General features: G+C 39.0%; 2 protein-coding genes and 1 pseudogene across 2 annotated transcripts in view; all 3 read right to left on the reverse strand.

Annotated features, from left to right (window-relative positions):
* The window catches only part of LOC115733737 (probable disease resistance protein At4g27220), a 191,802-nt gene that overhangs the window by 127,942 nt on the left and 39,127 nt on the right, over positions 1-24,733 (reverse strand). The window lies entirely within an intron of this gene.
* Positions 2,989-5,798, reverse strand: LOC115730799 (annotated as a pseudogene).
* Positions 7,407-21,498, reverse strand: LOC115731513. Its single transcript, XM_048279637.1, is given in 9 exon segments — positions 7,407-7,847; positions 8,712-9,428; positions 9,521-10,219; positions 10,507-10,905; positions 11,080-11,211; positions 15,729-16,271; positions 16,273-18,643; positions 20,502-20,511; positions 21,490-21,498. Coding segments are annotated over 7 exon segments (5,286 nt in total). The 5' UTR covers positions 18,628-18,643; positions 20,502-20,511; positions 21,490-21,498.

Here is a 24,733-nt window from a genome sequence, read left to right on the forward strand (position 1 = left end):
AAGAAGAATTTAGATTCAAACTTGAGCTCCGAAAATTGAGACTTTGAACACTACTACATTGTCTCCATCAACGGTAGCAAATGCTTGCCGACCGGCAGAGGAGAATGCCACATGCTCGTTTGGATAGCTCCTTATCTTCACCGGCCAAGATCTTTCTAAATCTCTAAGAGGTCGCAACTTGTTTGTTTTCCTGAATATGTATCTTGATGAACACGCAAACAAGATTTCTGCCCATGCATATTCTCGGGCAGCCAGAATGAATTTGAGTGATTGTTTTGGAGATTGTATAGAGTTTGTAGGACACCAGAGGCAGCTGAGGACTAGAGCAGAGCATGAAATTATCATCTTAAGGAGATGAGATCTAATTAGTATAAAGAATCACTCCATCATCGAACTTTTCTAGACAACAGAGTTGGTGCGGGACCATTTTTTCTTTCCTTTTACGAGACCACCTCAAGGGTAAAAGAAATTACTTCAAGAAATATTCTCAAATCTACGTTACATTCTTGATCAACTCTGCATATTGGCATGAGATAAGGATTGCAAACATGCCAATATGCAGAGAGATCGGAATTTTGGAAAATGCAATTTCCCCGCGTAATTTTTACTAGTCTCTAAAAAACCTCAGGAAATTTTATCACCATTCGATCCCTTGAAGCAGAAAGGTTTGCTTTCTTTGATCCGATTCACTAAACAAAACATGGCATACCAAAGTTTACGCCTAATTCTTAACATTCCTTCTGAAAAGGGAGACTTTGAGTTCAATAGCATCAATTCTAAAAGCTTGAACATGCGGACATCTCCTTTCTTTGGAGAAGTTCCCAAGCCATGTTGTGTGTAGTGCAGGAGCTTCGGTAGTCATGGCCCATCCGAACATTTAAGAGTTGCGGCTTGCATGCTTCCATTGATGCGCCCCTTAAGAAAACAGCCTGGCACAGTCTGCAGGGTTTGATTTTTTATCAGCAAATGATCCATGAGTAAGAACGCAAAAGGTATGATAATTGACACAAGTTAACCAGACCAAATTCTGCACGAGTACTAGTATCTCAGGATCTCTTCTTACCACATTTTGCTTCAATAGGTTATGTGATCAGTTGACTACTATGAATAAAGGATTCTGCAACTTGGACTTGTTGCCTACTTCGGGAGATGTAGTTGCCTGAGAACACTGACAAAGTAGAACTACGAGGAGACAGCATGCCAGGGCTCACCTCGTGTTTGGAATTTTCCATCCTACTTGAATTATTCAGGCAGAGAGCATAATCACTTATAGGATAAGATTGACAGACATTCCGAATCTTGTCGCTGAAGCTTTGCTCCTTCATAAGTTTGGGCAGTCTGTTAGTCGATCGAAAATGTATCAAGAATAGTGTTAGAGGTACTGAGATTGAAATCCATAGAATTAGTTCATGAAGTGATGGGGGCTGGGCAAACTATGGCGTGAGGCCAAACTCCACCTCTAGTAGGAAGCTGAAAAGGTGAGAGACCGTTCTTTTCATGAAACTTCCTCCTTCAATGTCAATACTGGCTTTTGAGATTCATCCTTGATTATTTCAGTAAGTGATCAATAGACTTTAATCTGAATCTACTTGCGTATTGATCATTAAATACCTATTAGAAAATTGAAGCATGTGACGTTAGCAAATCTCATTGAGTGGTCATCAGGAAGGATTTGACACATCCGATTCAAACTGTTTATGACTTAATCGCACTTTTTCAAATTTTAGAGCTTGATTGTACATTAAGCTAAATGTCAATATTTTTTTATGCAATTTCTCACAATACAAAAAGAAAAGAAACGAAAAGAAAACAATGGATATCAAACGTTAAGAGAGTTGAAGGAAAGGAAAAAGAAACCAAATGGGATGCTTCGATAGAGGATTTGCTTATTCGGCACACTAAATGTCAATCAATTAGAAATCGGTTATCATTTTAAGAGTCATTTATGCCTAATTTTATTTGTTTATTAGCTAATGTGAATTAGCATTTTACCATTTACGGCAATACTTTATGGGAGGGTTATGTAACTTGCTTTAGGTGAAGAGCCTATTCTACTCCCGATCTTCAGTTCTCATCGGCAGCTCCCTCTTCTTTTCAAAACTGTCAGTCAATGAGAAAGAGGGAAATTGGAAAAAGAATCACTTACTTGGATAAAAATCTTCCTCGTCTCAACCTGCGGCTCTGCATCAGTAGCTTCCATTTGTCGGTGATTAGACAGGGTTAAAAAGATAAAAGAGTTTAGAACTTATTGTGATTCACGCGTCAGGATACGAATGTCATTAATTGGAGCTCACCAATTTTATGCTGATAACCTTTGTATGGTTGCATTGAGATCACCCTCCCATTCCCCCCGGCCCCACTAGTATTTATACTCATTCATGTTTCTTTCTAAAATTTAGCCAATGCTAATGCCCAAGTGGACATTCTCATTGGACAAATTTTATACACGTCACAAAATCATTTCGACCTATTGCCCCACTGGTTGAATTTGGTGTTGAACGAATTTGATTAAAGAACTTGTAAAAGTACGAGGATTTTTTTTTTAGCAATTTCCATGCATTAGCCAGCATTTCGGGCACCTTGGGAGGCATTTCCATTTTGCTTTCATCTTAACCTTCAATATAGACTTTTCATAAGCTCATTTTCCTCATAGCGTCCCAACCCTCGCTCTCTTGTTTTAATAAGAACGTAACTATGCTATTCATTGGTTTCTCACGCAAGATTTGAGTAGGCATGATGATTGAGCTATAAATTCTGATTGAACTATCGTGTCCTTGGATTTCATGGAAACACGTTGATTGAACATGAACGACGATCAGATAATGTCAACCCTGAATGTACAGTGTTGTAAATCGAGAACTTAAGAGGACTTCTTATGCAGCAAGGGATCAGATACCGAGCGAGCATATCCGCATAGAGCTCGTATTGAGCAATCATCCCGAGCCCCCACTTGTCTTTCAGCTGCCTACAGAGGTTCAAATCCATGTCTTAGACCACCGATCCATCTCTGCAGGGGCGTGTGCACGGAGGATCTGGAGCTGAAAAGTGACTGGATCCATAAAAGTGCCCGAAATCAGCTTGCCATGGCTTCCCGTCACCTGATGTGAACAGACTGGAAAATGATTCTGTTCCTACCAGATCAATGAACTGTTGGCATCGGCAGCGATCCCTCTCAAGGATAGGATTGACAATGAACATGTTCTCATGTCGCCTCTTCTCTCCTGTGCAAAAGGCAAATGGCATCATCCACGCTTCCTAGATTGCAGATTAGTTCAGTAGTTGAATTTCAGTCTTTCAAGTGCAAAAGGAGAAACCGAAAAATGTACAGTTCAGGCTTCATGACGTGACTAACATGCAAGCATAGGATGTTCACTCCTGAAGCACCAGCAGCATCTTTCATTCTCTTGTGATCCAGAAAGGAAGCAGTTGTGGGAAGAACTATAGAGTTTTGAACAAGCCCAACTCTGACAACTCGTGGTTCTCTTAATTACTCCTTGTCTGCCGTAAAGCGAAATGCCTGAAAGAAAATCAGAATAAATTGATCAATTCCACAAAACTGGTCAAAATGAATAAAAATCAAAGGATCCTACCAAGAACTGCAGTAATGTTTTTCAATAAGAGGAAACAACTACCAAATAGCGACTGCCACAAAGAATATGTAAGAGTACTTCTTAGCTTCAACGATAGCAAGTTTAATCAACTAGAATGGTTCGACGACATCAAACTTTGGACGTTACTCTATCCGTTGGCTCGCTAACTCCACAGAATCCCAACATGGCACAAGACTATGCTAGTCAAACTTTCTCACACCTTCCATCTCATAGAAAAACTCAGAACCAAGAATCTATGCTTAAACAGATTTCAGAATAGCTCATTTCCAGGACTATGCTCTTCAAGACCTCCCTAGTGATAAGTTCTCAATATTGCCAAAGGACATCTGGACCAGATCTTTGCAATTCATTGCTTTTAAACAAATATTTCCCCAGTTAGGACTATATGTATGAATCTCAGTGACATAATAATAGTCGGTCCAGACTCTTCTATCTATCACAGGCATGAAAGATTACCGAGTTATAAATAGAAGCTCCCTATGCCCCTTTGCAGAGAGAACAAGGAGCACACATCGGAAGATCTTTGCTCATGTCCCTCAGAGAACTTCCAAACAATTGTTGGCCCGAACTTTCATTTGCAGGCCTGAGCAATGCTGGAGGAACTTGCTTCAGAGGCTATTGAGGTGACATTAGATTAAGGCAATCATAAATTGAGTGTTTGTTGGGTGGAGTTAAGCAACTTTGTCTGCCATGGTTGCCAAAACGAACACGAGGCATTGAAACTGATTGCCCTAGAGAGAAGTACGCCAAAAAGCTTGTTCAGTCCTTTCAGGATGTTCAGTCATCTCACCGATGACAAGCAAGTATTTCTTATGCACACACTCAGATTCGCCATAAGCTCCAAGCAGGAATGTGCTGAGAAGACAAGTTTCATACTATCAAGAAAACTACTTTACACGAGGAACCTATTTGATTTACAGTGAGTCTTTATCAAACTCCAACCAAATGGTATTGAAACACATGAAACAGTGCAGACTAGTGTGACCAGGACTCTTAGCAACAACCTTTAAATCTCCACATCCAGTAAGCACCACAAAAACAGAAACAGTAGGATCACCTGTATGTCAAAGTTACATTCAGATGAGAGAGCTTTTGCAGAATCCGCCAAAGGATCAACTTGAAGAGTCCTTACACAATTCAATCCAATATGTAAACGACTGACTTCCTGAAATCAATATCATAAAGATTTAACAACAAAGTAATATTGTATCACAACGGAATGACATGCTTTGAGTTTTTGACATTTTAGGAAGAAGGCACCGATTGCTCAGTCATTTCAGTTGTCTCAACAAATATTTTCATGGGTGGTTGATCCGTGTCAATTCAAAATTCATTCGGAATAGAAATTACTCGATCAGCTCCAACTTTCTACACTAAGACTTTTAAGCTGTCAATCCTTACTTCTTGTAATTCTTTTTGTGTTCAGTCGTACAATTCGGGAGGCCACAACCATTCCAATCATGAAACCTAACGGAATAATAGCACTAGAATTCCTAAGATCCACCGTTCTGACGGAAGTCCAGCTCTTATTTAACTCGGGTGGTAAATGGTATGTCTACATATGCAGACCCGCAAGATGCAGAGCAGATACAAACATTCTCCTAGATTGACTAATGACATCAATATTCATGTAAACAGCAAAGCCTAAGTTTAATTGGAAAATGCGAGCGGAGAGACGAGACAAATCGAGCAGAACAGAATCGTACAATCTGACTACATCATTTGCGTATTTCATCCCAAGATTTTACTACAGCAATCCTTCTCCATGAAGCCTTTCCTTTTCTGATTAGCAACAATTCGAAATCTGTAGATGCTAGCACCATCAAGCTTGCAGAAAAGCACCAGTGCCAGAACATCTTCCCCAAAACGAAACTATGTCGTTTCTAATCCTGTGGATTTCACGAAATCAACTTCATTTCCTTAATAAGCTCAGGTCAAAATCCAATTGAAGAATAACACTCGAGAAATACACGCCAAGTCAATCGGATCAACATCGACAAGGATTCAAATCGACTGGATACTGCTTCGCGAGCCAGTATCGATCGAGCGACACTGAGAAGAGAGATGCAATGGAGAAGGGAAAACCTGAAAGACTTGGGGGTTGAGATCGTAGCGGAGGAGGCGATGGAGCGACTCGTATCCGCAAACAGAGCCGTCTGGAGATTGTCCGTTCTGCGTCGTCTCCATGGGCGAGCTGGAGAGGCGTGCGTCGGTTGAATTTGAAGGGAGAGAGAGAGAGAGAGAGCATGTACTTTAAGAACATGAACATGAACATGAAGAATTTCATAATCTTATGATGCAGAAGCAAAGAGAAAAACCAAAGGATGAGAATGGCTGCATTAATTGGGCCTTACTTATTCCGTGCGCGTTTGGTTGTTTATGCCGATAACATTTGTATCGTTGCATTGAGATCACCCCCCTTCCATTCCCACGGGTACCTGAACAGTGACGCATGAAGTAGTTCTGGTGTGCTTAGCTTACCCTTAGAAAAGATGTTCATTTTGGGGCACTCTTCCACTTCAATCCACCCCAAGGATGGAAACCTCAAGACGCAACTTGTGGTGGAGGAGAAGCATTCTAGGCTTGGCAGATTTTGGAGTCTCAAAATTATGAGTTTCCCAAACGAAATCACTTTTCCTTCTCCATTTTCATCTTTTGCCACTACTTCTTTCATTCTTTCACATTCTATTATAGTCATCTGAGTGAGATGCACCAAACTTGCGATCGTTGAAGCTGTCCCTAAGTGTACCAATCCAGAGGAATTCATCACCACTAGCTCCGTCAAATTCTGAAAGGATATCTCGGCTGGAAATAATGTTGTCAAACTAGGACATTCCCGAACCTCAAGTTTGTCAATACTCCGAAGAATTTTGGACACTAAACAGTCTTTGCTCCATACATGCTTTATGTTGTGTAGCTTGCTCAACTTGAGTTCTTTTAAATGTTCAAGCACCAAACAATTTCCCTCGTCAACAAGCCCTTCATCAGGGAATAATTCTTCAAAAGCACTACGGAAGAACTCAAGGCTTTGTAGGTTCCGAAATCTCTGTAAGAGGGATATGGGAGGAAAGACGGCATTTTCATCATGAAAACATGCCAATGTTAGTGCTTTTGGCTTGCCAAAGATGTCCTCAGAAAATTTTCCATTCTGTATCATCCGAATATCCTTATCGACCAATGAAAGTCTCTCTAAGGTGAAAATGCCCTGCGAATTTGCCGATACAATGAGAGAAGTAAATTCAACAAGATTCAGCAGTAAATCATGTGCCGTAAAAGGCAAACCTGTCACGGGATGCACTCATAGTGTTACTAAAACATATGAGGTTCGTTACGTTGTCTAAAAACTATAAGTAAGGGGGTTTCGAGTTTTCGTTAGTATGCAGTGGACGTGGAACATAACGGGGTGAATTAAAGAACAAAGAAGAATGCGGTGAATTAGGGTTCCAATGCTTTAATTTTTGAAATGAAATTAGAGTATGTTTTTTAAAGATTGTACAAAATAAAAAAGAGAAGAAAAGTTCAATGGTGAGAAACGTGAGAACAATGGAGAGGACCATGTGTCAAGTTCTCATTGACCTTCCCAAGTACATTATATTTAATTAGATTAGTTAAGGAATATCTTATGTTACAAACTAATAGGCAAGGGATATCATGTTAGTATCATGATATGATTAATATGCAGCGAACATAAGATTAGTAAGTGCTTTAAAGAACAAAGTAGAACCGAGGGAGAATAGTTGAAGTCATACCTTCTCAAATGAAGAGCGTGTTTCTTGGTCTGAAATGTCCCGATGATCATTTTTTCGAGGCCACTTGTTCATGGTTGCCACCAAAGGAAACATGTTCGAGTTTGTCACAATGTGTCACTCGCAATTTCTTCAAGAATGGCCAGTTCAAAGTAGACAAGTTAGGGCAGAAACGCTTGAGTTGTGGCATAGCATGGAACACCAGAGAGGTTAATTGCGGGAAAAGTGCTTGAGCAGTAGTGGAGTGTGGAGTGTTATCCCCACTTGCGACTATTTCCTTGATTGCACAAAACTCCACTCGAAGTTTCTCCAATTGGTTTAGACTTGTAGCCACCCAATGCGGAAACAGATTTTCAAGGCTCTTACAATTATCAACTTTCACTTTCCGTAAATGTTCAAAAGTGAGAGTATCTTGAGGACTGTCTATCCATATTTTGCTCAAATTTTCCATGTGAGAGAGAAATATCGACTGAAGCTTAGGAAATTGTACCTGCCATATTTGAAAAAATGACACCATAAATTTGATGACATTGAATTATGAACTTACTGTCCTCCCACAAATCACAACATTCTAGAACTTGTTAGTGACACAATCAAGGAGAGGTTGCTTGATGCTTTCACTTTAATGAACTAATGACTAAGGCCGTGTGCGGTGCAACAAAATAAGCTACCTTGAAGCCTGTACCACCCGTTAAAACTCATGCACAAAAAAGATAGGAGAACATTTCACCGAATTACGATCCAAAGAACGAAATGACGACCCCAAATACCACATGAATACTTTTGCAATTTTCGTAGAAATTTCGCGTGAAAAGAAATTTTAAGGCATGTTTCTTACACTAACAAGGATCCCCGGGAAAATGCAAATAGTCTTCGTGAACAAATAAAACATGTTATGCAAAAATAGATTCTAATACCAAAAAAAATGAAACGATTGTATGAGCTGCTATGAATTGTTCACTTAAGAGCCCATATGGAATTTTCATTTGGTCGTGAATTACGCTATTACCACTTGTCCCTACCAAAAAATCAGGTGACTAGTTTCATGCTTCTTTATCTTTGATTTCGGTGATAGGGAAGATTTCAGTTTATCCAATTTGTGAATGGGTTTAAAATTATGAAGTTTTAGTTGGTGGTGATACCTATCTACAATTTAAGCTTAATCAATTTGTAATGGGTAACCAATTTCTTATCCTTGACTGATGACATTGTGTGGCGTGTTGAGGATTTCGGAGGCAAAAACAAATGAAAGAAAAAAAGCGGATGTCGCATTGCAACTTCCATTGGTGCTTCCATTTGACAAGATGTTTAATCTAAACATCAAAAGCATTGGATAAAGAAAGTGAAGACTGACCTGCGAAGTAAAAAGTGAAGGAGTGCGGTGGTCTATCTCCATCAAAGGTTGCCTAGTTAAACTTCTCATCTTGGGACAGTAGGCGATGCTCAGCTCTGCTAATTTGGGGCATTCCAGCCGATGATTCTTCCCCGAGAGAAAACTACTCATATTGGGCAAACATTCCAGCTTCATCCAATAAAGATTCGGGAACTTAATCTTCTCCACTGCGCTTCCCTGCCCTTCTTCCTCAGCGATCACTCCTTCCATTTGACCACACTCCTTTATTTCCATCCGCCATAGATTGGCAACACACCGAGCCATTGATGGAGTGAAAGCATGTCTCAAGTTGCTGCATTTATAAAGGGTGAGACCAAATATCATATCGAAGCGCAGCATCCCTTGAAGATGGTTGTTCCATAGTCGCTGCAACTTTGGTAGATTGACCAAGTCTAGATCTTGTAAGATAGGTAGCACCCGTGTGCTTCGCACACCCTCCAGCCCATCAAGATTGAATACTTCTTCTAGCGACTCGCAATCGCGCACTTGCAATCCTTGCACTTCATTTAAAACAGGTATCAATCTGGATGGAATAGCGTTAGTAAATGATGGACATTTATCCACCACCAGTGATTCTAATTGCCAAGAGGGCTTGATGGGAATAAGTTCGCCGTGCCATTTTCCAATTAGCTCGGGGAACTCAGACAGCCGCATCGACTTTACTCCAGCAAAAGTAGCCTGTTAGAAAAAGCATCATTAAATGTAAACTTCTAGCTAGCAAAACGCAACAAGTCCATATAATTGCACATAATTTGCTAACCGATGCATACCATTTCTTTAAACATATTTTGGATGGTGATGTTGAGGTTTTCCTTCCAAAACCACGCTTCTGTTGATGCTTGTACTCTCTCCAACTTTGGCGTATTTATTGGTCCCTCGGAGAAGAACTTCATGCTAGGACATCCACTCACAATGACATCTTCCAAGAGTGGGAACATCAAAGTGCATTTACTTGAGCTGAAACATCTCAGCCCCGTCAACCCATCAAGCTCCATATACTTCAATTGATTGAAAACCACCACAAGCCCCTCCTCACCTCCATCGTCACAAATGACTTCTGTCAACATTTTGCATTTACTTATCCTCAATTTCGTGAGTCCCACCAAATTTCCAGCTATTGTTGGTGTGAACATCTTTGATAACCCATCACAAAATGACACATCTAGAGTCTTGAGATGTTGAAAAAATCTGGAAAATGGTGGTATTACTTTTAACTCGTGCCTTGGGCCTTCTTTGGCTTCCACAATGTCGCTCAGCTCTTCTATATCAGAATTGCGTACAACCAGCTCTTGCAAGTTGGTTAAACTCCGAACAAGATGACATGTGGACATTGCAGATTCCTTTGAGAAATGACAAAGCTCGAGAACTCTAACCTTGCAAAAGGATTCTCCATCATGAGAATGCCCATGCCATATCTCCATCCCTCCATATAAATCCAATTTTAACTCTTGCAGATTTGAGAATGCGCCCTGAGAAATTAGTCAAATCAGAATCTAAAACCAGCTTAGTTAAAAGAGTGTTCGTGTATTGTGGTATAAGTCCTGCATTTTAAGATGTTGAGTCTCATGCAATTCGACTGAAGGAAATGCACCCCATGCAATAGACATTATCACGGATCTTTTACATTTGACTTCTTGTACCCACGTTTGCACTCAAGTAAATCCCTACATTCGCGTTTGCACTCAATTGTAATCACAATCGCAATTTACCGGCGAAGCAGCAAGAAATTAATTAATTAAAAAATCTTGGGTCGTACCTTTTCTATCAAGAAGAGAGGTTGTTTATGAGGTGGCATCTCATTCTCAAGTTGCGAAGCAAGTATCTCCACTTTGCTACAGCCATCCACCTTCAAGATCTTCAATGCCGGCCAACGTAAAGCATGTGTTCCTGTGTAGATGCATTTCAACTCTGGTAGATGGTTAAGCTCGAGGGAGGTTAACTTTGGGAACACATCCCTGGGAACTAGTCCTTCCTTCTCGATGAGTTCCACAATGCCACCACATCCATTGATCTTCAACTCCTCAAGTTGCATTAGATCCCTAGCTACTGAGGTTGGAAACAGAGAGGTGAGGCTGTCGCATCTGGAAACGGTAACAGAATGGAGACACTGGAATTTGACTTGACTGTGAAGTTCCTTATCCCATACACGCTTTAGCTTTGATAATCCCTCTAACTCCAACTTTTTTAACGGGAAACGAGCAATGGGATATCCATCTAGAGGACTCAACGGCTGCAGTTTGAAAACAACTTCAAGCGAATCACATGATTTTACCTCCAAACTTTCCAAGCTCTTGAGCCTTCCAAGAATGTAAGAAGGAACAATGTTCACAAGCTTGTTGCATCCATAAACCCTGAGCGACTTTAGTTTGCAGAAAGACTCCGCAGCAACTTGATTGTCCCATATTATCTCAATGCTATCCATCCACGTGATGCGTAATGTCTCCAAGCTAGGAAACGCAACCTGCGGTATCGCTCACGAAATTAGTGATTATGTTAATTTGAAAAGTTCATGAATATATATGGAAGAAGCGGTAGTCCTGACAATCTTGGTCTATATCATTTTAAACTTGAAAGAACTCAATATACTTAATTGATTGAATATTCCTTTTAAGATTCATTGCTTTGTTACCGTGTTGGATGATCCAATTGTTAGATAAAAATTGTAGGCGCGTGCAAGCCATGCGCCAAAGATTATGTGCAAGGTCAGCAGTGTGGGCGCGTGTGAGCGGCTGTAGCGAATTTTTTTATTTTTTTCCCCACATTGCATATTTTTTGGTTTTGCCCTCCCTCACGCGAGAATATTCCTGTTTTGCAACTGGTTAACAATTTCGAGATATTTTTTTTTTAGCACGTAAATTTCCTGTTTTGCCTTAAATTAAATATGCGTATGAGGTTCGATCGGCGCGTTCTTGGTACCGACGTGTTCATATTGAAATGCTCTATGTTGTGGTACATTTTTGTAAATGTTTGAAGCATTAAAGGTATAAAAATACGTGTGAAAAATACACGTATAATTTGGGATATTATTGTATTTTTAAGCTATATTTCCCTATGTTTTTTGAAAATATAGAATATTGATTTCTTGTAAATGACCACTCATGGTTCATAGATAGCATGTATGAGATGCTTGCAATAACAATGGTAGGAGATCTATTGCACGTGGGAAACCTTGGATATCAAGAGAGTAGCATGTTCTGTTTTGTCACTCGTTACTGCCCATGAAAAGGAAAGAAAGAAGAAGAGGAATGCTAGCCAAAGAAATCGAGTTGGAAAAAGCTTACAACACAAAGCATGGATTGGACAACAATACCGACCTGGACTAAAGGGTTACTAGATTGTATAAGGTATACCGTTGATCGAGTGCAGTGAGGGAAAGAAGAGAAGTAAACAAAGCATGAAGTAAGTAGAGCTTGAAGTAAGCACTCTGTGAATGTCCCACATCCCTTTACGGAAAGAAAGTCTCAACCAAAATGACATTTCTTTTGCGTGAGGATGTAGCTAAAAACATCAGAATTGAAAGGCTGGCAATTTACAATATGAATTAACTTGTTTGCAAATGATTATCCGAGAAATCCATAAATGACACGATTTGATACGAACTTCATATACATAAATTTTATAGCAAAATTAACAAAAATAAAGTGTTCTCCAATGAACATTGCTATATCACAAAATCTTTTACTACATAGTTACCAGGAGTGAATTTAACCACATAATTTGAGAGTTGACAATTGAGCTCATTGAAGATTAATTATCCAACTTTTGTATGTATAGTGACTCTACTATATATTCTTCATTTCAATTCAAAATCACAATTTGAAGAGTAACTCTACTTTGGCTTATCCAGCTTTTATGGTGCTGTGATTATGTGGAACGCAATCAATTTTAACCAAAGTGGGCTTTGGCGATCATGCTTCGTCTCCAATATAACTATTTGTTAGTTTTACTTATTTAGCTGGCCGGCATAACAATTATCTATATGAATATATCATCTTTTACAATGTCTTAATACTTTGATGTGATTGATCCAACTCTTATTGATGTGAATTTAAACTTCCCAATTATTTGTAACGCTATGTGGCAACTTGAAATGCACAGCATGTAAACTCGTGAAGTGCTATGCACATAAAATTGATGCAATCATTGGATTTTTGTTATATTTAAGATTTTGACGTAGCGTTTCTTACGTACCTCTTGACTGAAGAGAGTAGTGTAGCGTGATTTGAGACGATCCTCACTCCAAGCTTCACGTGAACCTGTCATCAATTTTTAATTAGATGAAAGGAATGCCATCTTTTGCATTGCAGGGATGAATTAATCTACGAAGATTTTTAATGATTAAACCAGAAAAAAAAAATCAATCTTACACTTTCCATGAGAGAAGCATGTCAAACTTTCCAAACCTGTAACCCATAAATTGTTTAACATCGAGAATACTAGAGTTTCTGATGTTTCTATTCTCGACCCTTCATCCTCTATAATGATCGCCTCCATCTTCTTGCAATCTTGTACCTCTAGTTCTCTCAATTGTGGGAGAGATTGAACCATGGATGGGAAAAACAGAAACCCGAGGTTGTTACAGTCAGACACCTTCAATTGCTTTAAATTATGGAACCTCACAATTCCACAAGGATTCTTGTTCCATATGCACCTCAAGCTTGGTAATCTCTTTATATAGATGGTGTTTAGCTCAGAAAGAGTCTCAATGTTTGCATCGGCGCCTAGTCCATCGAGGTCAAAAATTTCTTGTACCGCAACGCAATGTTCTACCTTTAAAGTGTGTAGCTTTTGTAGTTTTACTAGTGACCTGGAGTTGATGACCTTTGAGAGAGATTTGCATGAAGTGACCTCAAGAGATTGGAGACTGCTCAGCCCCAACGGAGATTCATCGGTCCATATATCTTCCAGATTGGGAAGTCCAACCATTGTCAAGGACTCCAAGGATGGGATTGAAACCTGACGGATAGACCCATCAGCATACGTGCTATAGCAGGTTATTACAAATGGTTGCGGAAGAAAATTTACAGACTTTAGGATGATTTTTACATTTACAAAAAGCTATGATAAACAAAGGCTAATTTAAAAATCAGAAAAGGTATTTTACGACCCCAAAAACAACTAATGAACTTCGTTTTTACAATAAATTCGTGGATGGTATTACAATTGGATATTGTTTGCAATGTATTAACAATAAGGGAAACTACAGTCATCAAGAAATAGCATTCATTCAGTTTGCTAATGACTACGAAGATTAGTGATCCTTAGAGCAAAAGGAAGTACATTCAAGATAAATTCCTTCCTATAAGGTAAACCACTCCCTATTAGGTTATGTTACTACTTTGATGTTACATTGCTCATTTTGTCGGATGATTGCCAAAAAGCACTGCACTATCTCACAATGCACATTACTACCATGAAAAAATTATATAGAAACTGTAGAATCACTGTGATTATGAAAGACATAGGCAACTTACACGCAAAGGACAACATCTCATGGAGTGATAAACAAGGCAAGTTTCAATCACGAGAAGTAAATTATTATGCTATAATTCCTTAATTACAGAAACGTATGTCTAATTTACTACCTACCTAAGGAAACTTAGCAATCTTGAAAAGTAATTTAGTACTTCATAAGGGAAATTACTCTCATAAAAGTTTAGTTACTACAAGTAACTTCCTTTTGACGCCTTCGCCATCCACCTAAGCCCGCTTGGGCTTTGCCGGACCCAATCAATTTATGCGTGAAATATTGTAATTTATATAATAAGAGTAAACCTACGACGGGGCTAATTTCTTTCATACTTGATAAATTTATAATGGCAACTTAAATTTCTCTCCATGTAAGCTCATGTTTAATAACTTGCGAAACTAATATATTGCACGAGCCTTGAACTCCACCATCAACTTCAATGACAATTGTCACTGTTTATCCTTAGTTTACTTACTTCTATCACTAACAATAACCAATTTAACAGCTTACCTACTACACTAAAAAATTGTTAAACAATTAACTACAATAATATGTAATTAACTACAATAACCAATTTGTCACATGTGATTTTTTACAATGAGTTGAAAATTTCCAATATAAATAAAGAAAAATGCGGAAAAAAAGGCAATGATCTTGAAAGAGATTGAGACAAAAAATAATAATAAGATGGTTGACTTCGTGAAAATGGCTTTGAAATATACCCCAAGCATATGAAACGATCAAAGAAAAGGCTAATTTTTTTTTTAATTTCATTGTACATATGGCCTTCCTAGTCAGCTATTTAATTTCAATACGCCCTAATTTATATAACCACATTTTCGATGTAAGTGTTTACCGATTTAAATCTTCATGGGGGATCTCGTGAACTTTTTCCTAAAAGTCACTCGGTGATGCCTTCGACTACGAGATATTGACACAAGTTGAAGATGTATGTCCTTTTTTTTTTCAATTAGAAGTTGAAGATTTATGTTTGTTATGCCCAAAGTGCTTACATATATCTATATCTTTTATATGCTTTGCAAGTATGAACATGCGTGTAATTGTGTGCGTTCATACTTGTAGGGCTTACGCAATGACTAAGTGCTTATTGAAACACACGACAGGGAAAAGACGTGCATCAATTAGATTCGCATCGTTGCTACTATTTGAAAACCCAATCCCCTTGCCCATTCTTCGTATTGATTTTTACCTAAACCATCTAGATATCATATTTTTTCTTGCCGCATGCAAGCTGCAAATAACTCCAGTCCTATCAGAATCTAAATTTACATGGATTTCATTTTATTTGCTGGAGTTCTACGCAATGAAGAGTAACAGAAGATTGCTTTACGCAATTACAGAGAAGGCATGATTAGGATAATGTAATTAGGCAGAAAATGAACCGAAAAAGAAGAAGAAGAAAGAATAATGACAATAATCTATGTCACATCCAATTAGCAAATGAACAAAAGATCATCAAATAACATATTGTTTTGATAGAAAGTTACTTGTTGCCCGTTGAAGAATGCAACTTGAGTGCCAACATGGTCGTTTGATGCACAACTTGAAGGAGCCATCCCGACGGTGCAAAAGTTCTTCATATTCGGCAGATCATGCAAGTTCAAGACATGCAAATTCCGCAACTCAAGTTTGCCGCAATCATCCACTTCTACAATCTCCCGCATTAAGTGACAGCTGACCACTTGGATCTCTTCAAGGTGTGGAAGTTCTCTCAATAATGAAAGAGGAAACAAAACTTCCATCTTGTCACAGTTTTCAACTCGTACTACCTTTAATGCACTGAAGGAATTGGAGGAGATGTGGTTGTTGCATATCTTTTCCAAGTTGATGAGGTTATCGAAAAGTAATGACTCCAACATCTTAAACTCTGTATGTGATGGTAATTGGAGGACATGATGGACGGAGGGACTATTCTTGACCTGTAGGTGCTTTAATTTCGGAAAGCCTTTCTGCGATAACGCGCAAATACTTTGCTCAATTCCATTTAATCCGTCTAAAATGAGACCGTCAGGTTTGCCTAATAAAGTCTCGTATGCATCCTTTCCGAAGAATATCGCTCATTGGATCCAATCGAAGCTCCAACGTGCTCGACGGCTCCAATGTCTTGGACACATTGCGACTTCGCCAGCGTGGCACATTACCTATCCGGATTTGGTACTTGGTTAGTTTCTCGACGTTTAGATCCTGCGGGAGCACACTCGGATCGAGAATGGACACATACAAAGTGCAGAAATTCTTCAAGTTATTCAACTCAATAAGACCGGCATTAGTGGGTGGAGTTTGCTCCACGTCATTCCAACGATCAAAACTATTCTCCATATACAACTCCTCCAATTTCATCAAGCTCCCAAGCACACCCGGTTCAATTATCTCAAGTTTTGAGCAATGGTTTAAGTCTAACAACCGCAGCTCCACCAATTGTCCAATTTCTTTTGGCAATCGTTGAATTTTGGAGTTTGCAAAGCTGAGAACACATAGCCGTTTTAGTTCGCTGATCATGGCTACATCCTCTAACGAACAATCATTTAGGCACAGAGTGTGTAAGTTCTCCAAGAACTGGAATGGCGAAGGTGAGCGAGTGAGCCGCACTTGAGAAAGATGTAAGACCATGAGTTTTCTCATAGAGTTGAAACATGAGCTTGGGACCTTAAGAGATTCATTGTTTGTGAACAACAAAAAGATCCGCATTTCAGGGCAATCTAAGTCTTCAGGAAGCTCCTCCATGTCAACGTAGGGAAAGCATACCGATGTGCAACTTTTGAGCTTGTCCTTCGGCAATTCTATCACCGACTTATCATGATTTTTCAACACCAGAAGAGGGTCATCTCTTGAAGCTACCGAGGCAATGAATCCACGAACCAAGTCGTGTATCTTGAAACCATCAACATCTTCATTGTCTTCTAACAAAAAGGATGAGGCTTTCAGGGTTCGGATCAGTGAGCTCAACCTGTCTCTCACTTCTTCCATGCTGCTATCTTCTCGAAATAACCTCGAACCCACGCCATACCTCACCAAGTTTTCAAGAGAGGGCTTAGAGACACCGTAAACGACACATAGCCGTAACAATGACTTCACCTCCTTGCCATATTCCCCTTTGAAACGATTATAGCTCAACTGCAGCATCTCGTTTATTTTTTCATCGATTCCTTTGTTGGTAGACATCTCAATTTGTCTCAAAACATCCTTCCATTCGCGAAAATCGGCATCTCTAAAAACATTCGCCATTGCAATAATTAGGAAAGGCAAACCTGCACATTTGTTGAGTGCTTCATCCACCAGGGATTTGAACGGATCGTGATGAACTTTGTCGCCCACCGTCCTCTCAAACAATCTTTTTGCCTCTTCCTCCTTCAGCGCATCGAGGAGGAAGTCCCTGTCGCAGCCCATTTCCCTTCGCAAAACATCTTGAAATCTTGACGTCAACAGCAACTTGCATCCTATGACTTTGTTGTTGTGTCCGCAAGGAATGCCTACTGACTTCAAGTCAAGCCCTTTCCACAGGTTGTCCAGTATTATGAGCACCTTCTTCTTCTCCCTCACCTCATTTTCCAACCTCGTGCGCAGACGCTCCGCTCGCGAATTGACGTACTCCACATCCTTTATGTCCAGGTCCAACGCGTGCGCAATCTCTCCTTGAATCCTCTTGATGTCTTGATTTTCCGACACGTCGGCCTTAGCGACCCAATCAAACGACTTCGCTTTCTTTATCCTCCTTTCGGCGTCGTCCAATAGGGTGGACTTGCCGACCCCGCCCATTCCGTAAATCCCGACCACGCTATTGTTGTTATCAGCAAGAGCAGCCATGATCTCCTGCATGATCAATTCTCTGGATTGGACCATGCCGTCGTCCTTAAGCTTAATTGACCTCGAGGCAAAAGAAGCTGAGGCCATCGAGATGGTCGACTGGACGACATCTTTGCCTTCTCTCTTGGCCGGAGTCGAAGCAGCCGCATTCCCTGGAGCAGTACCACTGAAGGAAATATACTTGAATTCACTAAATTCTTGAGCGAGTCGCTGAATGCCCTCGATCATGTGCTTGGCCTTCCTGCTGAACTGATAGCGACAACAGGGTTCGTGAAGACTCCCATAGCAACAAGTCTTGCTCGCCTTTTCGAAGTCGCCCAACAGGTCTCGCGCCTCCTTCAAGGCCTTCTCAGCCTTTGCCTGCCACTCCGCAACATGACTGTAGACCTCCCGGCTATTGTTTCTGGCCACTTCCACGTCATTGTGGACCATATCAGCCTCGTACGCCAGCTTCCCGACCTCCTTCTGAAGATCCTGGGCGTAGCTCTTGGAGGAGATCACGTATCCGAATTGGCGCTTGACGGGAACAACTACCCACTTCAAGACATCCCACCCAATAGAAACAGCAGAATCCATCGACATTTTGCTTTGATTTTTCCTTTTCGAGAAAGAAAGAGCGATCAAACGGGGAGACCGAGAGAGAGAGATAGAATGAAGAGAAAGAGCAGCAGGTAGTGAAGAAGAAGAAGGATGGTTTGGCCGAGGAGAAGAACGAGCGAAACAGAGCAAGAATGATTGAGAGGCGAAGAAGGGAAGGAGATTTGAGTGCGGAAAAGGATGACGAATCAATGGGTGAGCTTCAGTTCGGGAGATCCAACGGTTTAAAATAAAAGAAAGTCCGCTGTCGGTCCCATCTATCAAGCCACCAACGTGGACCAATGTCTCCTTCCTTTCCTCCACTGTTAAGTGGCGACGCACTAATATCTAATTCATGTTGACCGTTAGGTGACGACATGTCTCGAGTCTCTTACCTTTTCATGTATCATATTCCGAACTTTGACAGGTTTATTAACAAAATAAATAAAGTCATCAGGGGCGTTCTCTTTGTAATTAAGTTGATAAGGACCTTTTGCATAGTAACTACCTAATATATGGAGAATAAGTGCACATACTAGAAAAAAAAATTACCATATGAAGTTAGCATTCTCCGCAAGTAGGCAATTGTTTTGGCTACAATCTAGGGCCACGGGTGTGGAGGTTAAGCCAGTGAAACATCCTGCAAAATCAGTTAAGCTCAGGCCTTGGCATGTGAAAGTGGCTCTAACTCGAAACAGCTTTGCACGCAACTTGTGGGATTCAAACGGACGATTCCTCAATTCCGAGTTGAAAATTTCAACAATGCCCCAACTAACCACACCAATCCCGGAGTTAAGCAAGCATGACGTTTTTGCAATAACGAGCAAGTTTAGTTTGCATTCCGTAACACTTCTTAAGAAAATGATTATGTCAACGTAAAAATTACCATACTACGGATATTCAATAATTTCACGAGAGAGATGCTCAATAAGTATAATGTCAAAGTAATAGTAGTATATGATGGGTATTCATGATATTGGACTCGGATATAGTTGAATGTTTGCTGGCTAAATTTCTATGCATCTATTAGTCTCACATGACAAACACGCCCATCGAAATTGTCAATTTACCCCCAATTGTGTAGATGCATCATCGCAGTTTGAAAATATTTTGACTAAGTAAAAACAATAAAGTCATGAGAGACATAATTCTTGTAATTTTTTTTGGTCGAAATAATTCTTGTAATTAGGTGGATAAGATATTCTAGTTAGTAGTGCATAAAATTCAATTTTCTCATCGCATCCAGAAAAACCAAAAACCCCTTTGGGGTTGGTCAGTACATCCTTAAGTACTTTTTTTTTAAAATATATTTTAAGAGGGGTTTCCATAATGAATTAGTCTAACCATAAAATTAGATGTTTGCCGTTGAAAAGCAATCCATAGCGATCAATTTCTATTTTTGAATGGTAGCAGACTACTCCACGTCGTCACTGGGCCAAAATAAAATTTAAAGAAAGATAGGCTGTCACTCTCAGTCGCTCCATGATTATAGCTTGACCATTAGTTGAAAATAAGTCTTTGTTTTTTATTGTATTGTCTTCAAAGACTGCAATGAAGGGCGGGTGCTATAGTCGTGACTTTGGCGTGCTGTGACTTTAGTCTAGACCCCACATGTCCCCATATCACATATGCATCTGCCCTGTACTATGGTTTAAATTAGCAATATTTATTCACTCTTTCGAGCCCTGCATGAGGTCACTTCTTCGAAATTTGGATGTCGCGATTTTCGTTGACAACTGCCCTTTTTTGCGTGACAAAAAGTAGCCTCATTCTCTTAAAAAAACTCTTCATTTTAGATTAAGTCTTAAATTTATTCCAAACTTTTTTTTATCTAAAAAAAAATATCTAACTTTAGATTCAATCTCAAATCTATTCCGAACTTTTTTTTATCTCGGAAAATACCCTAAACTTTAGCATCGATCCCGAATCTCAGTTATATTCCATTGACGCTTTGTCCAAAAATCGCCGTTAGTCGTCTCTAATTTTCATATTCTAAAACGGCTTCATTTTCAAGGACTTCTTTATTGTGGTAGAATTATTATCCACATGAAAATGCAATGTCGGTCCGTACCTATCGTCTTATTATTTTGCTAATGCGAGTTCTTTTATTGATGTGAAAATATCACGTCAAGTTGGAATTCAAATTTGTGATTTTTTAGATAAAACAAAATTCAAGACGGATTTGAAACCGCACTTAAAATTTGGGCCTTTTTCCGAGAGAAAAATTAAGTTCGGGGCAATGGTAAGTGAAGATGGACGTACGCTTGGTGATACAAAAGTACAACGTGGCCCTTGGTGTTTTTCACAATCTGCCCCTGCGGTGCATAGCAATGGTGGGACAGAATCATGACTTTTCTCTAAACCCAAAGCCTTCACTGTAAGGGTCGCACCTATTTTTCCTGTTTGTGCCTTTGTACCAAGGCAAAAGCACATGTGGACCCTTCGAATTTCCAGAGTACTTAAGAAAAATACATAATTTTGATAAGTATAGATAAACGATTGCGATAAATAACATCTTTAATTTCTTTCGTACTATTAGTACTTCCGTCGATATTTGTATGTGGGCGCTTGTCTAAATCAAAACCGGGCGACGATTAAAGGTTGAAATGCATATACAACCTTCAATGACTGATTGCAATACCTTGTCGATAAGACAATGCTAACATTCAGCAAGAGCGTTGTGAATTAGGACTTCTCACGCTACTGAATGTTGCATATCAAAACACTAGTATTTTATTCGATCTCACGTGGTGCTCATAACATTCAAAATTTGCGATTAACCGAGATAAACTAAAATTTATCAGCTGAGCATGATCATTCATACTAGCAATCCGACGGTTCAGAACCTTAGCAAAGACCATAAATCACAAGAAAGAAAGAGGAGATGAGTATGAATTATCCAGCTCGATCATCTCACCTTAGTTAATTCCTTGGGAAGCTGAAAACTTGGCAGCACACCGCTCCAAGTCGTCACTAGGCAAGCGTGAAATTAAAAAATGACCGCTCTCGGTCTTCTCAATTAGGACAACAATTGCGGACTTAAACTGAATTCTTTGCTTGATTTCTTCCCATAATAATATTTCAATTGAAATCCCATCAACCGGGTCAGAGAATATAATAAAAAATGACTACCAGCTGTTAAAGTAATAAAATGATTCGACTTGGATTATCGCTTGTTTAATAAGTAATTTTTATTGTCTATCATTATTCATAAAACAAAATGTAATTAAGAGAACAAATGGAAAAGGACAGGCCACACCCACCCACGCACGTTATACAGTCTGTCATCATCGATACAACAAATGTAATCAATAAAGAGACCAAACGGGCAAGACCAGGCCCCATTGACGTGACATGTATATCACTAGAATTCTAAAAACCATTCGAAATGAATTTAAGACGTCAAAACTCAACTCTATGTGGGTCTTTATGGATTTGTATCATTTCCATATTCAACCCATTTTGAGTTTAATAAAACGAGCAAAAAAATACATTGCCACTATAATGGTGAAGATTCCTTTTGGTGCCTCCCAATACTGTCGAATTTAAAGTTGAAGATGGTAATGAGAATATGATTCGCTAGGTTATGCAGTAATTGTCTTATTGTTCATTTAATTGACAGTCACCATTCCCATTGTCCGAGTCTCCGGATCCTTTCCTTCATCCATAAAGGACAAACATTGGTAGGTACTAGTTCCAAACGCCCTCCTTGTGCAGGGAGATCATAATAAAACGATAGAAGTAACATTAGATTTAAGGTTATTGAACAGGAAAAAAAAAATTGAAGTTTAAGTTTCAAAATCGTATACAAATCGAAACAGCTCTAAAAGATAAAATGGCCGTATTTGTTTCTATATATTGGATAGCAACTTTTGTTAATATTCTCTTGAATGATACAAATAGTCCATGAATTTTGACTCAATGTACAATGTAGTCTCTAAACTTTTAATTTGATCAATATGGTCCCCGAACCTTAACCCAATGTGCAATGTAGTCCTTCAACTTTTAATTTGAATAAGATGGTCTTTGAACTTTTGAATATGTTCAACTTAGTCTTGGAGTTAAAGGAAGATGTTTAATGTAGTCGTTCCATTTATTCAAGTTCAAGGTCTACGTTGAAAATGTTTCAAAAGTTTAGAGACCATATTGGTCAAATTAAAAGTTCAAAAACCACATTGCATATTGGATTAAAGTTCGAGGACCATATTGGTCAAATAAAAAGTTTAGAGACTACATTGCATATTAGTTCAAAGTTCAGGGATTATTTGTGTCATTTTGCCTATTGACATATTAAGACTTGCATTGTATATCCTTTCTTCAGAAAATGACATCATTAACTTACGATTATCATTTTGTCTTTTATAGTAATTTCTTCCAATTTTTGTCACAAGAATGTTAAAGTATGAGACCGTCAATATTTCTCTATTTCGACATGAATGCCTATATAGTTTGTGCGTAGTAAAAAGAAGTGTTGACAAATAATCATGATATAACAAACTTAAGAACTTAAAAATTTAAGAATAACTTGAAGAGGGAACAAAGGCAAAATATATTAAACTAACATTTAGAATAATACATGAAAATATAGTCTTCGTGAAAGAAATGGACATCTTGGTATCCATGTGAACGAGTGCGTGGTATCCAATGACTTTGCTATTCACGTGATTTTTTTTTTTTTTTTTGTGTAGTATCTCATTGCAATTTTTTCAGACCGTGGAATGCGGATCTTCTTACTAGGTAGGTCATTTACTTTGCTTAAAATTTTTGTTGTTTGTCGAGCCAGCTTGGGTCTTTGTTTCTTTGTGCCTTTCAAGGCCCTTTTTTTTCCCCCTAACTCGGATTTGAGGTTCATAATAATTATAATCAAATGAAAGATTCCCTTTTGCATCTTAGTTTCCCCAATTCCAAAGATTAGTTTTTGGTGGGAACGCTACTGCCTAGTGCAAAATGCACGAATGCCAATACCTTTTCGTCTTGGGTGCATGCCTTGCACGAGATTTGATTCACTTATTGTTAGGTGACCATGTGCACCAAGCTGGATTATAATGTGAAAAAAAAGGGTTCTTCGTCCTTTGGTCCCCAATAAAATAAAGATAAATCAGGCATCAAGACGAAAGAGGACATACTTTTCCTCCGAAATCTAAGTAGGCAAGAAACATCAATAAAAGCAAAAGAGGTTGCATGAAAATACCTTAAAGCTAAAGTTGGACCATTATCTCAGTTAAGTTTCCATGATAAGCCCAATTTATTTTAAGACCTCTGAAATGTTCGTCAGCCCAATTCATTTTAGATCATCACTAGCACCATAAGGCGTCCCTAATTTGTTGTTATGGTTGATAACCAAACAAATGAACCATGGATGACTAATCTTTAGAGGAATTAGAATTTAACTCCAAATACTCACGCCACTGCCACTTGTCCAAGCATAATGAAATTCCCTAACCACATGAAATTTACTAGAAAAATTTACTACCGATATTGAAAACTATATATTGTTCAACTCAATCAATGGTGATCGGGTCTTTATCAGATTCTTCCATCACGGAGAATATGAACTCGATATCATCCCGATCAAAGAGCTCAAAAACACAAATGTCTCTCGCATGCAGATGTGTTTCTCTCACAAATGCGGACCAATCGACGGTGAAGAAAACCGTTAGGGCATGTGGATTGCTACTAGACAACACTAGCCATGATTTGTCCGAATACATGAGAGTCATAATTCTCTTTGTGACAAAGTGGAAGTGATTTCAGAAAAAGCTTTCCAAAGGAATATACTAAAATTGATAGAATAATTCGTGTCGATTACATAGAATGGACATCCTTCATATAGATAGGACTCCTTTGAGAACTAGGATAACATAAAACGAGATAATACTAATCAAATCTAATCAAATCAAAACGGAATTCAAATTAAATATTGCGATTATCTATATCGCAAGGTTTCCTAAAATAGAAAAATTGCCTGAAAACCTATCTAAACAATTTTGAAACGTGAAAATACAACGTACATCACAGCATAGCGGTGAGTATTGATCGGAAGGCCGTTTTGCTTCAACCAACCAAATTTGAACGAAATCCGAGCTCGTCATGACCGATCGGTGAATTAGCT

The sequence above is a fragment of the Rhodamnia argentea genome, chromosome 5, assembly GCF_020921035.1.
Source record: "Rhodamnia argentea isolate NSW1041297 chromosome 5, ASM2092103v1, whole genome shotgun sequence".
Lineage (NCBI taxonomy): Eukaryota > Viridiplantae > Streptophyta > Magnoliopsida > Myrtales > Myrtaceae > Rhodamnia > Rhodamnia argentea.